At 37.6% G+C, this 14909-nt stretch overlaps 1 protein-coding gene across 1 annotated transcript in view; it reads left to right on the forward strand.

Annotated features, from left to right (window-relative positions):
* The window catches only part of LOC309801856 (E3 ubiquitin-protein ligase RLIM-like), a gene marked incomplete at both ends in the record, with an annotated part of 52434 nt that extends 39885 nt beyond the window's left edge, over positions 1-12549 (forward strand). Inside the window, 4 exon segments of the mRNA XM_082616916.1 lie at positions 8712-8955; positions 10287-10891; positions 10897-11446; positions 12515-12549. Of these exon segments, the coding sequence (XP_082473042.1) occupies positions 8712-8955; positions 10287-10891; positions 10897-11446; positions 12515-12549 (1434 nt within the window).
* Between the last annotated feature and the right edge of the window lie 2360 nt (positions 12550-14909).

Consider the following 14909-nt stretch of genomic DNA (forward strand, 5'->3'; position numbering starts at 1 on the left):
TAGGAGTTTGGGATTAACATATAAACACAACTACATATAAAATCGAGGGCTTCCCTGGTGGCGCAGTGGTTGGGAGTCCGCCTGCCAATGCAGGGGACACGGGTTCGTGCCCCAGTCCAGGAGGATCCCACATGCTGCAGAGTGGTTGGGCCCGTGAGCCGTGGCCACTGAGCCTGCACATCCACAACAGGAGAGGCCACAACAGTGAGAGGCCCACATACTGCAAAAAAATAAAAAATAAAAATAAAATAAAATAAAATAAAATCGATAACCAACAAGGACTTCCTGTATAGCATAGGGAACTATATTCAATATTTTGTAATAACCTATAATGGAAAAGAATCTGAAAAAGAATATACATGTGTATATATATATATATATATATATATATATATATATATATATATATATATATATATATATATATATATAACTGAATCACTTTGCTGTATACCAGAAACTTATACAATATTGTAAATGAACTATACTTCAAGAAAGAAATTAAATTAAATTAAAACTAAAAAATAAAATAAACCCCTAGATATATTTTTGCATAACTGAATTAAATTCTTAAAACCCCAAAAATGAATGTTTTAACTGAATTTGAGAAATGAAGACTAACTTAAATCTTGGGTTTAGAATTAATTTGATTCATAATGGAAGGAAGTTAGAAAATAACATTTATTAAGAACAACACTGTTTAGCAATCCTATATGAAGATATAACACACAAAATATCTCGTATTACTTCCCTGTTAGAAGAGCTCTTTGCTTTAATACTTACACTACAGAGAATTTAATTAGTTCTCAATCAAATATTCTTCAGCCAGTGATTATACAGCAATAAAACATATCTGCATCTGCAAACTCAAGGTAACTTTTATAAGAACACAGTGGTTGGAGAAAATCTTGAGTTACATTCCAAATACATTGGGTAAAACTTCAGATTCCTCTGTAGACATTTTGAAAAGCCTGCAAAGTGTCACAGAAGAGGATGTGCAACTCTGATGTTACTGGGGTTAAGAGAGGCCATGTTACTGCAAAGCAATGTTTGTTAAAACCATATTAATTATTAGGTGATTAGGATATGATGATTTTAAATATCTATATCATAACAATTTTTTGTTTCTTTTGTTTCATTGTGTATCAGGAAATTTGTTGGGGTTGTTGGGCAAACATATAAAACATATTAAAGGTTTCCATTAAAATAATAGGAAATTTTTTCCTCGTTACATTTTAACAAAAATGGCTTGATTTTTTCAAATGGATTCCTGACCTTAAGCAGGAGACACCTTTACATATAGTATCACATTTACTTTATTTTACATAGAATGTCACTAAAGTTTACTACAACCCATTTAGTTATCATTGACTTTTACAAATAATGAAACTAAAACTGAGAGATTAAATAACTTACCCAATGTCACACAGCTCATGAGTGGGGGAGATCAGAATCCAATTCAATAGCCTTTGAATTTTTCACTATATAGTAGGACCATAGTTCAACTAATCCGGTATTTATTGAGTTTCTAACTGTGCATAACATTTGGTGTTAGGCATTAGAGGGGCACATAATGATGCCTACTTCTTGCATCACTACAGTTTACAATCTAGTAGAAGGCAAGTGCACACATTGTTCTATTTAAGAGTCTAAGAGGAAGAAGGAAGGTGAAAAATGGCAAATATTTATGCAAACAGGAGTTTTACAGGCCATCTTGAAGGGCAGTGTATTTAATACAGGACTAGAAGGTTATAGATATTGCAGAGAGGTTCGATAAGAACTAGGGAATGAATCACCCTAGTGACTAGGAATCACCTTGGAAGGTGATTAGGTCATGAGGGTGGCACCCTCATGAATGGGATTAATGCCTTTTATTTCAGATTTTTTGTGACTATTATTATTATTTTCATTGAAATATAGTTGGTATACAATATAAGCTACAGCTGTACAATATAGTCATTTGCGATTTTTAAAGGTTATACTCCATTTATAGTTATCATAAAATATTAGCTATAGTCCCTAGGCTGTACAGTATATCCTTGTAGCTTATTTTATACATAATAGTTTGTACCTCTTAATCCCCTATCCTCTCCCCTTCCCTCTCCACACAGGTAACCACCAGTTTGTTCACCACATCTGTAAGTCTGTTTCTTTCTCGTTATATTCACTTGTTGGTTGTATTTTTTAGATTCCACAAATTCCTTCATGAATGGGATCAATGTCTTTTAAAAGAGGCTCCAGAGAGCTCAGTAGCCCCCTTCCACCATGTGAGGACACAGCAAGAAGGTTCTGGCTATGAATCAGGAAGAGGGCTTTCACCAGAATGAGACCATGCTGCTATCTTGATTTGGACTTCAGGCCTCCATAACATTACAAAATAAAGTTCTGTTTTTTATAAGCTACCCAGTCTGTGGCATTTTGTTACAGCAGCCAGAATGAAAAAAGATGGAGAGAGAATCTTTGCCAGAGGCCCTTCCTTCCTCCCTTCCTCCCTCTGGCCTTTCTTCCTTACTTTACTTATTTCACTCTCCAACACATATTCATTTAGTATCTACTTTAAGGAACTGAATAGATGGAAAACACAGGTTGAGCTATAAAGATCACTACTCTTATAGTATACAGTTTATTGGAGGAAGAGATAAGCGTCTGTGACAGAGCATGACATGCACAATTTTATTTTAGATAAACTGGTCAGGAAGACCTTTCCATGGATGTGACATTTAAACTGAAGTTTGAAAGATGAAAATGTAGTAATGTTGGCAAATCTAGAGTGATTTTTGTAAGGACTTACTACACATTTTACTTTATTCTATATGCAATAAGTTGTCAAATGTGTTTGAAGATAGAGGATGCATTCTAATAGTGTGGATAAGAGCTTGCATTTAGCCTGAATATTAAAGAGGCCCCAGGAAATCCGACCATAAGGAAACCCGAACTCTGCTCCCAATACAAATGCTACTTTTTAAAGAACTTTCACCCTTTGGTCAACCTACTGTCCATTGAATTTGTTGAGGTTTGTGGATATTGAGACTTAAGCAAGAGAGGCAACTTGATTATAGTACAGTAGTTTGAATTTAAGCAAAATGGTATGCCTGAAATGTAGGGGCCTTTTTGTAATGTAATTTGAAAATGTGGTGAGTTTCTTTGAATAGGCAACCCAGACTGACCATTCAATAACTCTCCATAAGAGCGACTACAACACCCAACTAGCACCATAAAAGGGAGAGTCGACATGACAGAGATGTGAGGTGACCATTTTTACCCACACCACACGCTGCCATTGTGGTTACACCTACTGGTGTAAATACTTGGTGAAAGAGGCGGTGCACCTCCCTGTGACTGCAGGCTACTGAACAAAATCACCAACCTCCCTTCAATAGGAGCATATAAAATTCTAGGCCTGGAGAAGAACAAGTAATAAAGTAACTATTTACTCTCCCTGAGTTCATTATCCTCTTCTCTTCTCCCTACTGGGTCGAAGGAAGGCAGAAGATAGCATTAAAGCTCATTTTCAGGGTCTGCATGTTCAGTTGTACAGGTGGTGCACTGCATATTTATAGGAGTGTCATTCACTTTCTTCTTTACATGAATGGGGCCCCCTGGGAATTTTAGAGGGCACAACCTGTGAATCTGTATACGGCAGACCTGCTTAATTTGGTTTTGCTCATATATTGTGAGCTTTTGTGTTGCTTATTCATTTTGTGTTCTCTGTGTTCATTTGTTTTGAGAAACAAACCTGATATCTGTTTCATCCTTGGAACCGTAAAATTCATCTTTAAATATACCTATATAGGTAACAAACAGAATATTATTTATGTATATGTAAGTTTATTTATTTATTACAATAATCTAGAATGTAAGACTTTACAAATAAACAAATGTGCAGAAATATGAACTAACTTGCTTGTGAATAACAGACCTGGAGCATGCCTCAGAGAAAGTGTGTAAAATGGCTCAAAACTAGAGAGCATAGAAGCAAACTATCCACTGACACGGCACTAATAGAAAAGCTATCAAAAGTCTAAATCTGAGCAGAACCGGGAAGAAAGGAAATCATAAGAGGGATGAGACGTTGCTAAATAAATACATTTTTATTTCCATAATTAGAGGTAAGCATAAGGAAGAGATGAAACTAATTCCTAGTGTCCAGCCTATGTAAGTGGAAAGGGTGTGATTTCAATTAACAAGAATTTCGTGTTTAGATTCAAAACAAGTATTTGTGTCAAAGAACCAATTCCAGTAGATTCCATGAGACATGCATATTTATATTCATTTTTCTGCATCAATGCTTTCAAGCTTTTAACCCATCCTTCTGGTGGGAAAGAAAAAAACATAAAAATATGAAATATCTTATCAAGCTTTAATTATGTTTCCTTCTTGATTTAAAATTACTCTTTATTAAGTTAAAACGAAGATATTCTAGACTAACTCCAAAGCAGAATTGAAATGGCACACGAAAATGATCAAGCATGATTCAAGCATCTCATTTAACTGAGATTTTACTACGTTTGTGTAATGATGTCTAAAATTGTGTTTTCTTTAAACATAGCAGAGTAGAGTGAAACAGGGAGAGTCATCCTATAGACCTTGTTTGAATCTAAACATATTATCTATTACTGTAACTTTCAGAAAATCACTTAATTTGCATCAGCCTCCATGCCTTTATCTCTGAGAATAGTAATACCTATCTTGCATGGGGCTTGAGGCCAAATAAGTTAAAACACAAGCAGAGTGTCTAGCAATTACAGTTGCTCAGTAAATAGCTCTTAATATTACCAATGGTCTCTGATGTGGGAAAACTATTACATAATAAAAAGATCCTTAATCTGGTATCCTTAAAATCAGGCTGAATGCAAAGAACTTCAGATTTTATGTCCTCCCTTTTTTTATTTTTACCCAGAGAATAATGCAATTCAGAAAACAGAGGGAGAGATTAATTTCCACTTCAACTGAAAAGTCATCATTATAAGATTTTTTTCATCATGTGCTATAGTACATTAAATATAACCATAAAATCTTTGTTACCTCTCTATTGAAAGGTAGAATGTGGTGTCCCACTTCTTGAATATGGGCTGATACAGTGGCTTATTCAATCAACAGAATGCAAGAGCAAAGGTGTTCTTGCACTTGTGAGGTTAAGTCATAGGAAGCCTTACAGATTCCAGCCAAGTCTCATGAGATGTTTACTTTGGGTGAAGCCACTCACTACGTAAGAGTTCAACTACTTTGAGATATCCAGGTTGCTAAGACTCCAAAACTACACCGAGAAATTTCATGGAGAAAGACAGAGACAGAGAGAAAACCAGCCCCAGATTTTTCAGCCTGTGCAGCCCAACTCAAGCCCCAGATTTGTGAATGAAGATGCCATCTTGGTTGGACATTTCAGCACCAAAAGATGTGACTCAAAGAAAACTTAGCCAGAACCAAGGCCCCAGACATATGGCACCAGTCAAGTTGTCTAATCTATCTCCAATCATTCAAGCCACCACAGCTGAGGCCCAGTCATGATGGAGCAGAGATGAGCCATCCCCAGTATTCTTTATCTTTATTCTTAGCTCACAAAGTCCTGACTATAACAGCATGGTTTCTATTGTATCTACCACTGCGTTTTGGAATGGTCTGTTATACTGCAATAGGTATCTGGAATATATGTCTTGATCATTTCTTACAGTTCTAAAGCCACGGAACTCCTTTTACCCATATTCAGGGAGAATGCTATCTCTTGTTTATTTTCAGTCTCCCTTTGAGTCATAGAATCTGTTCAGAAGCTTCTTTGGACAGAGTCAGTAAAAGAAAACTCTTGATTACAAAACTCCATTATTACAACCAGGATAAAAGAACAGCCAAATCTGCTCACACACACCCCATTTTTTCACCACATCATAAACAATGGATTGGCCAAATTTTTAAGTGCTTGACTCTGTTTGAAAGTAAGCACTTTCCATCTTCAACCTCTTCCCCTCCAACTCAACTTAGAGTGATGCTCTAGTCAACCTCCGGACTTCCTGATGCACCTCCCATCTCTGAAATGAGAAGTGAAGAAAAAACATCTTCAGAAGACTTCTGATATCAAGACAAGGGATAGAACAAAGGCCAAAGCAGCAATATTGCCATCCAGAGGAAAAACTACTGAACCTACACTGCAATACTCAGAAGGAAAGTCAAGACATGAGAGAACTAAGTGTAAAGCACAGCTATATTGGTGGCTTCTATTTAAATAATCAAGGTCAATAAGTAGGTCTCTGGGATGATGATCCTTATACTCTGTTACTTGCACCAGAATTGGGACATAACCAGGAACAAATAGTTCAGGAAGCTAGAGTCATTGACACTGAGAGCCAACTACAGGGAACACCAAACATCCGGGGCTATTAGTTCATGTGCTTCTGTACCTAAATTTGGAAAGACTGTAAGACTTTCTGAACCTTCAGGTAACTTGCATACTATTCTAATCATAAGCAATCATGCTCCCTCTTAAGCTAAACCATACAACTTCAGAATCAGGTGTAACTTTTTATTGGTACCACTGTCCACTAAGCAAAGACAGAAATACAGAAGTAATCCTGATCCCTGCCTTTCCCTCATATATTCCCCCTCCTCACTTTTCCCTCTTTCCCACATATTACTAGGTTTAGTCAGTTCTGCTGCCTAGAGATCTGTTAAAGTCCTTCATTTTAATCATATTCCTTTGCCCTGATTCAGATCCTTGTCATCACTAGCCTAGGCTGCCCTCTATCTATTTCTGACCCTCCCATCTGAACTGTTGCCCTTCATATTCATCCTCAACACTACTATCAATATTATTTCTAAATTGCAAATTTGACCATCAACTGTCTAAAGACTTCAACATCTTTCCATTGCACTAATGATAAAGTCCAACTTCTAAACATGTCATAAAGGTCTCCATTTTTTGGCTTTGCTCTGCCAATTTAACTAATGTCTTTTTTTAGTAATTAAAATCTACTATCCTTGTTGTTTTACGAGTGTTAGCAGTGGCTGTTCTCACTTTTGAAAATATTTCCCCCTTTCATTCACTTAGAAAACTCCTATTCATCCTTTAAAACCCAAATGCAGTGAAACCGATTTTCTCTCTCACTCAAATCACTTTCTCCTCAAAACTGTAATTTTACCTCTGTGTAGCTCAATTGTTTGTTATACTCTAATGACAACAGATTCTTAAATATACTCATCTTTGTATCTTAATATCCGATAATATGACTGATATTTAACAAACGCTAAACATACTTGACACTTGAATTGATTGAATTGAATTAAACTGAATCAATCACTCTCAAGAACACTAACGATTGTGAGGGTTTCCTGCATCAAGAGTACAAATCACGCTGAATTTTCATAATACTGCTAGTTTTGATTGAGGCACAGCAAACAAGTTTACAACAGAGTTCCCCTGTGAAAAGAATAACTTCAGTAAAAGATAACAAATACACTCAGAAGTCCATAAAGGAGGCAGGGTAGTCTAGGGGATTCTGTTCTCATCCAAAGACTTGCTGAGATTTGATTCAGAGGGGAAAGATTGATTTTTCTAGCTTAAGTTAAACGAGGCATGGAACAAATGTCAAAAGCAGGACATAGACTTATATTCTTCACTGTCACACCAGTAAATTTACCATCCTTCCATCTCCTTGAGAACAAACAAGAAAGCCTGCTGTGGACCGTGAACAAAACAACAACTGTGAATTTACACAGCTCCTTCAACTTCTAAGCTGTGTACTGAGAGTGAATTAGAGGTCTCCTCCAGATAGCATTGCAAATGAGCGTTATTTTATTTTCACCAAGCCTTTCAGGTGATACATGCGACAAAATCAGCAAAGTCAGTACTCACTGTGGCAGACAAAGTAACTATTATGTATCTGTCCTAAAAGTTCCTGTGATGTTCTGGCTAGTTTTGCTTAAGTACTATTTATAATATTTATGAGAAAGGAGGACAAAAATGAACCTGATGCTTTTGTGGAGAAGGAATTCCCTGGTTGAGCAGAAAAGCCTGCCAAAGTTTTGGTGTTTCTTGTTTGTTTGAAACAAGACTGAAGGACCATATAATGCAAGATGAAGCCATTAACAGTTAAAAGAGAGAGGACACACTAAAGAGACTCAGCCAGGGCCCTGGTAAATTATCAAAAATTGTGGGCTTTCTTAGTGAGAGTCTAGGATTTGAGAAATTCATGAGGAGGAAAGGCGGAGGTCCCTGGGCACCTGAAAATGAGAATTGCTGCATTGAACTAGGCTGACTTTGGCATGGCATTTTGAAGAAGGCAGTCATATGGAATGTAACGAATAAATAGAGCATATCAGAGCCTGAAAACGCCTCCTGAAAACCTGAGAATAGGCTCCTGTGGGTGAAACGAGGTGAAGCACGGTGCTTGGTACACTATAAACCCTCAGTAACATTGGCTGGTTTTGAATGAAATGAAACCTAACCTGAATCCAGTCCCTACTCGGTAACAGCGGGGAAGATAATGGGTGCCTAGGCAACGTCTAGCAAGTTCTGGGCTAGAGGCGGCTCCCAACTCTTGCGTCACCAGGGGCCACAGAACTGAGTCGGGGAGAAGGGAGGAATCTGTGCGGAGGGTCATCCGACTGAGTCAGAACCGGACACTCTGGCAGGAAGTAGAAAGCGAAGAAAACGAAACGACCACTGGTGAATTTCAACACCACGTCGTGAATTTCAGATAATTTTCCACTTGTTTATTAAGGTGGAAAACTCGGATTCCAACGATGAAGGAGATGGAGTTTCGGCCCAACACATAAGTCAAACGGACCGATTGGTTCGGGAAGAAGATTACTCCAGGTTCGTAAATAATCTGAGTGAAGAAGATTACGAACTTATGAGAGACAACAATCTTCTAGGCATTCCAGGTGAAAGTACGGAAGAAGAGTTGCTGAGAAGACTTCAGCTAATTAAAGAAAACGCCCCACAAGACTCAGATGAAAATACAGGTATATTTTGCTTTTGGAGGGAATCGGATGGGATGAATAAGGAACTTCATAATAGGAAATAGTAACTTCATAATAGTAAAGAGTAAATTATACAGAAGTGACTTACATTAATTTGGTAAGTAACTTCTCATAAAAAGAACTGGCATTTACTTGATTTTTGGTGAGCATGTCAAGGTATGTTTGTTTGTCTTCCTGATTCACATTTGGGTTGTTTTAATTGGGAAACAGTGCAAAGTAACCTATTTGTATTTTTCTTGGTTTTCTACCTCAACTGAAAGTCCCTCCTACTTCCTGAATTATTTTTTCTACATAGACATGTAAAAAAAGCAAACAGAAATATTCTCCACTGGGGACAATTGTGCTCTCTTCAACACCTGGGGACATTTGGCAATGGCTAGAGATATTTTTGGTTGTCACAGGGGAGGCATGGGTGTTACTAGCATCTAGTGGGCAGAGGCCAGGGATGCTGCCAAAGATCCCACAATGCACAGGATAGCTCCCCAAAACAAAGAATTGTCCAGCACCAAAATGTCAATAGTGCTAAGGCTGAGAAACCCTGCTCGAAACTCAGGTCTGGTGTACTCCCTCCCAGTGTGAAGTAGAGGATTTTGCTGTCTAATGAAGAGGATACTATAATACTTTGGCTCTTGAATATGGTCTTATATGTACCATGCTAGGTTCAGTCTATTCATTTGATCTGACCTTCAATTTAATGTCAATTGAAAATCTTGGTAACATTAAGAAGTATTCAAACTGCAAACACTTTTAAACCTATAAAACTTGTTTATGTTTGGGCAATAACCTTATATTTTAAAACAGCTTATCTATTATCAAAAGCACATAAGTGAAGAGCCTAGAATTAGTCATGTTGGAGACTAATGAAAATTAGACAATAATGTAAACTGAACTAAACTACTAGCATTGTACCTTAACTGGTGTTTACCTTGTTTAATTGCATTAGTGTTTTGACAGTGGACTGAAAAAAAAGTCTCTTGACATTCCTCCGACAGTGGTACACAGGGCTGTGTATATGATGAAATACTGAAACATAGACTTCCTCCGGATTCCCTTTTTAAAAAATTCTCTAAGTTTATCTAGGATTAGCTCACTCTTTTTGGATGGAATCCAAACTTTTCTACCTTTACGTATAAATCTACACAGTGCAGTTTATAAAATATTAACTCTATAAATGTGAAATCAGTTTAAAACATCTGAGTATTTAAGTTCTCATTTTTTGTTTGTTTTTGAAACAAAGTTTCAGAGTGCTATTTTATGATGGTTCTAATTTTGGTGGTTCTTTTATGCACCCTCCCCATTTTTTTTGTTAACAGACAGAGGAGACTCTTCAGATGACATGTCTAGTGGTGACTCTCTAATAGACTGGCTTAACTGTTCTGGACAAACTGAAAATATGACAAGTGGACAAAGAGAAAACCAATCTTGGAGGGAAGAGAGCCTAATTAATCCTAAAAGTGATCAGTTCATATTCAGTTTAGAAATAAATGTTAACCTTGATAATGGGAGTCCAAATGCAGAGAATGAATATGTAGCATCTGCAAGACTTTCCAGAAGAGAAAATATGGAAGACAGCCAAAGGCAAGTGGAAAGTCCACAATCTGAATCAATATTTACAAGACCATCTATGTCTGAACAAGATACAACTGAAACATTAATGGAATTCCCACCTACCACAAGTCAGCGAAGAGCAAGAAGTAGGAGCCCAGAGTATCGGAGAACCAGAGCAAGAATTGAAAGTTGGTCGCCTCCACGTTCACTTAGGGAAATTGTACAAAGACTTAATCATAGTATACCCTCTCAGAATTTTGAGCAGCCTCTGCTAAGTGAGAATGCGAGATTTTCTAGAACTGAGCACCAAGAAATATTGACACAGCAAATGACTGGATTTGAGTTGCAAAATAGCGGTCTTATTGAAACTTCAAAACAAGGAATGCTGTTCATGGAGAAAATTCTCCAGATACAACCAGCAGTGGTGAATCTTGGGGAATGTGGGAAATATATCCAACCATACCCTTCAATCTTGAAGTAGGACAAGTTTATTCTGGAGCATATTCTCAGAGAGACAGCAGAGCTAGTAGAACTCAGTTAACATCTGAGACACCAAACAACACTGTCACTTCTGAAAGTGAACGAGGACTGAGGCATATGTATTCACATTCTGAGCAGGCAGGTGTGAGAGCTTATGTCAATACCATTAGAAATCCCGTTTGCAGAACTTTAAATACTAGATTAAATGATACAACATCTGTTCCAATTCAGAGCACGTTAAGGCAGACAATGGCAGAATTTAGTAACTCAAGTAACCTTATGGACAGTGACAGTAATTTAGAGCATAGTGTCTCACCTCCAAGTCAAAACATGGAATGGCTAGAGTCACCTAATGGTAGTAGTAGTGGTACATTTGGTTCTGATTCAAATGCTAGCTATGATACCCATTCAAGTTCCACAATGATTTGCCATTCAAGCCACAATTGTATGTCTAGTTCCAGTTCTAGTCCTATTTCCGGTTCCAGCTCAAGTGATGAAAATTCAGGAATTAGCTCACTGATGTTTGAAGGCAGTGAAGAAACAAACTTATCATCAGACTTATCATCAGAGACCAACCAATGGGGTCGACAAATTATCCTTGACTGTAATTTAGAGCATAGTGTCTCACCTCCAAGTCAAAACATGGAATGGTTAGAGTCATCTAATGGTAGTAGTAGTGGTATATTTGGTTCTGATTCAAATGCTAGCTATGATACCCATTCAAGTTCCACACTGATTTGTCATTCATGCCCCAATTGTATGTCTAGTTCCAGTTCTAGTCCTATTTCCGGTTCCAGCTCAAGTGATGAAAATTCAGGAATTAGCTCACTGATGTTTGAAGGCAGTGAAGAGACAAACTTATCATCATACTTATCATCAGAGACCAGCCAAGGGGGTAGACAAATTATCCTTGACAGTAATTTAGAGCATAGTGTCTCACCTCCAAGTCAAAACATGGAATGGCTAGAGTCATCTAATGGTAGTAGTAGTGGTATATTTGGTTCTGATTCAAATGCTAGCTATGATACTCATTCAAGTTCCACACTGAGTTGTCATTCATGCCCCAATTGTATGTCTAGTTCCAGTTCTAGTCCTATTTCCGGTTCCAGCTCAAGTGATGAAAATTCAGGAATTAGCTCACTGATGTTTGAAGGCAGTGAAGAAACAAACTTATCATCAGACTTATCATCAGAGACCAGCCAAGGGGGTAGACAAATTATCCTAATAATGTCTGATGAAAGTGACTCTGGGTCCCCCCATAATCTGCAACAGTTTTTCCTCTTAAATGAAGATGATATATACCAAACTACAGGACTCACCAAAGCACAGATTGACAATTTGGCTGTAAGATCTTTTGGTGAAAATGATGCACTAAAAGCCTGTAGCATTTGCCTTACAGACTACACAGAAAACAGCAAGCTTTGCATACTACCTTGCTCCCATGAATATCACATTCACTGCATTGATCGCTGGCTGTCTGAGAACTCTACCTGTCCGATTTGTCGTGGGGAAGTAGTGGATTCCAATGAGAGTGAAAATCCTGATTGAGATCTGAATTCTCAGCTATATAAAGTGTTATAGGGCTTCCCTGGTGGCGCAGGGCTTGAGAGTCGGCCTGCCGATGCAGGGGACTGACAATAAAAATTAATTTCACACCATAGCAGTTCACTGAATTTCAATAAAAGCTTAGCATGTGCACTGGGTTGGGATGTTCCTGATTCCATGGGAGAAATGCCTTAATATGATATAATGAATCTAGATAGATCCTAGTAGTATTATCTCGTCATGTAAATCCCAGACATCTCTTAGCCCTGTTCAATCCTGGTTGTGCATGCAAAGAAACAGAAACCCAACCAAATATCAATAATTAAGAAGCCATTTAAGACTACATTAGAGTCATTCACATAAAGAAGTCATGTTACATTCCTAGAATGCCATAAAAAGCTTTGAAACCCTTCTCTTCCTATCTCTATCCACAGCAGTTTATCCCACCTCCCTAACACTACCTTAACGTTTCTCCTATTCCCCACTACCAATGTATCAGTCAGTTCTAGCTAAAAACTGATGGCACACTTTAAAAGAGTGATGGAATAGCATTTAATGAAGAGACTAAAGTGTGTAAAGAATGAAGGGAAACCAGGAGATGATGAAGTACCCTGCGGCTAGCAGCTGTGAGAAACCAGTATTATAACCACTAGGTTTGAAGGGGCATAGAGAGATAGCAGTTCCTGCAACCCAGAATGTCTTCGAGTTATAGGAGAAGCCCACCCAACAAGAGATGTAACCTTAGAAAATGGCATCCACTGCCAACCTAAAGTTTGGAAGGGGGCAGATCATGGAAATAAATACCCTTGCCTTCTTTCCTCCTGACTTCTAATCACTTATCAGTAGTTCATATTAACCAAACCCAACCTGAAGACACAGAGAGACTGGTCCATGAAGCTGATAAAGATCAGCCTCCTGGAATCACGAAGCAGGGTTAAGAAGGATAGCGAGTAGATCCGGTAAGCAAATCAGAGACCATCTACCACAACCAGCATTCCCAACTCTCTTCAAACCCAGCCTGTGTATGCTTTCTTGCCTCTTCCGCTTCCGCTTGTTCTCTATTCCACTCTATGACTCAGCTCTTTAACAACCCTCTCTATTTTCCTTTCATTTACTCAGATCTTGTATTTTTAAAAGTGATAAGATGACAAAGCCTTAGAACTTAATTACCTTTTTCTTAAACATGTCACACTTTGATTTGCTGTGATTGTAAACAACTAAGGATAAAGGGCAGTTATAGGTATGTCTTTAATTTTTGCTTCTTCAATATATTCAAGCTTCAATTTCTTTCTATATATGTTTAGTTCATATACTTAATTTTTAAAACAGATTCTGATTTCTTATAAAGGGTTTTATGGTTTATATATGACTCTGAATCCTTGTGTGAATGACCCAAAGTAGCCAATTGCTGCTTGGAGCCTCACAAGCTGCAATATGAAAGCCTTAAAGGTAAAACTTGGCTTCAGGAAACATGTCTACATAGTTCAATTCTAATTGTCCCCAGTAAAACCATCACCCAAAACCCCGAGTATTTGAAATCAAAATTTAGGTCATGCTTCCTTCCAACCTAAACATAGTGAAGGACTTTTCTCCTAATTCAGCCTGAAGACTATTTTTGGGGGGTTGTATTGGCCAGTCCAGAAAATTTTGCTTAAATTTTTCAATCCTGGTATAGGTGAGAGTACATTGTATTATAACCTAAAGCAATAATCAGAAATTTTGTGCAATGTGCAACCTATACAAATGTAGGCAGTGTTAAGTATACACCTTCTCTAAAAAGTTAAAGTCAGCAACATCACTGACCTTTCTTTTCTCTGTGAATTGCTGGCAGCCACAGTATTTGCACATAACTACAACGTATAAATGGGGAGTGGTGGTGAAGTTTTTGAAAACATCTTTGAGGTAGCATATTTTTCACACAGAGGATATCTGCATGGCCAGAAATGAAGGCTTGGATCAAACCTCTGAAATTTACATTAACTTCTGAAAGTTGTTTGAATAGTCTGATTTTTAGGAAGTATTTTTGATATCAGATATACTTCATTTAAAGTGAGTAGAATAATTATAACAGTACTTGGCTTTCATACTATCCTAACAGATTAAAACCTTCCAAAGGATGATAATTGCTTAATTAATGCTTCAGTACATTCACATGCACCTTCTGTGGTCGACAGAATTCTAAGATGATGCCCAATGATCTTTGTAGGAGCCCCTCCCCTTGAGTATGAGACCTGTGAATGTGATGGAATATCATTCCCATTATTAGATTATGATATATAGCACAGTTGATTGGGAGATTATACAGAGTGAGCCTGACTTAATCAGGTGGGCACTTAAAAGGCACAGAGAGGACTTCTAATCCA

Source organism: Mesoplodon mirus (genome assembly GCF_964341445.2).
Source record: "Mesoplodon mirus genome assembly, chromosome: 1".
Classification (NCBI taxonomy): Eukaryota; Metazoa; Chordata; class Mammalia; order Artiodactyla; family Ziphiidae; genus Mesoplodon; species Mesoplodon mirus.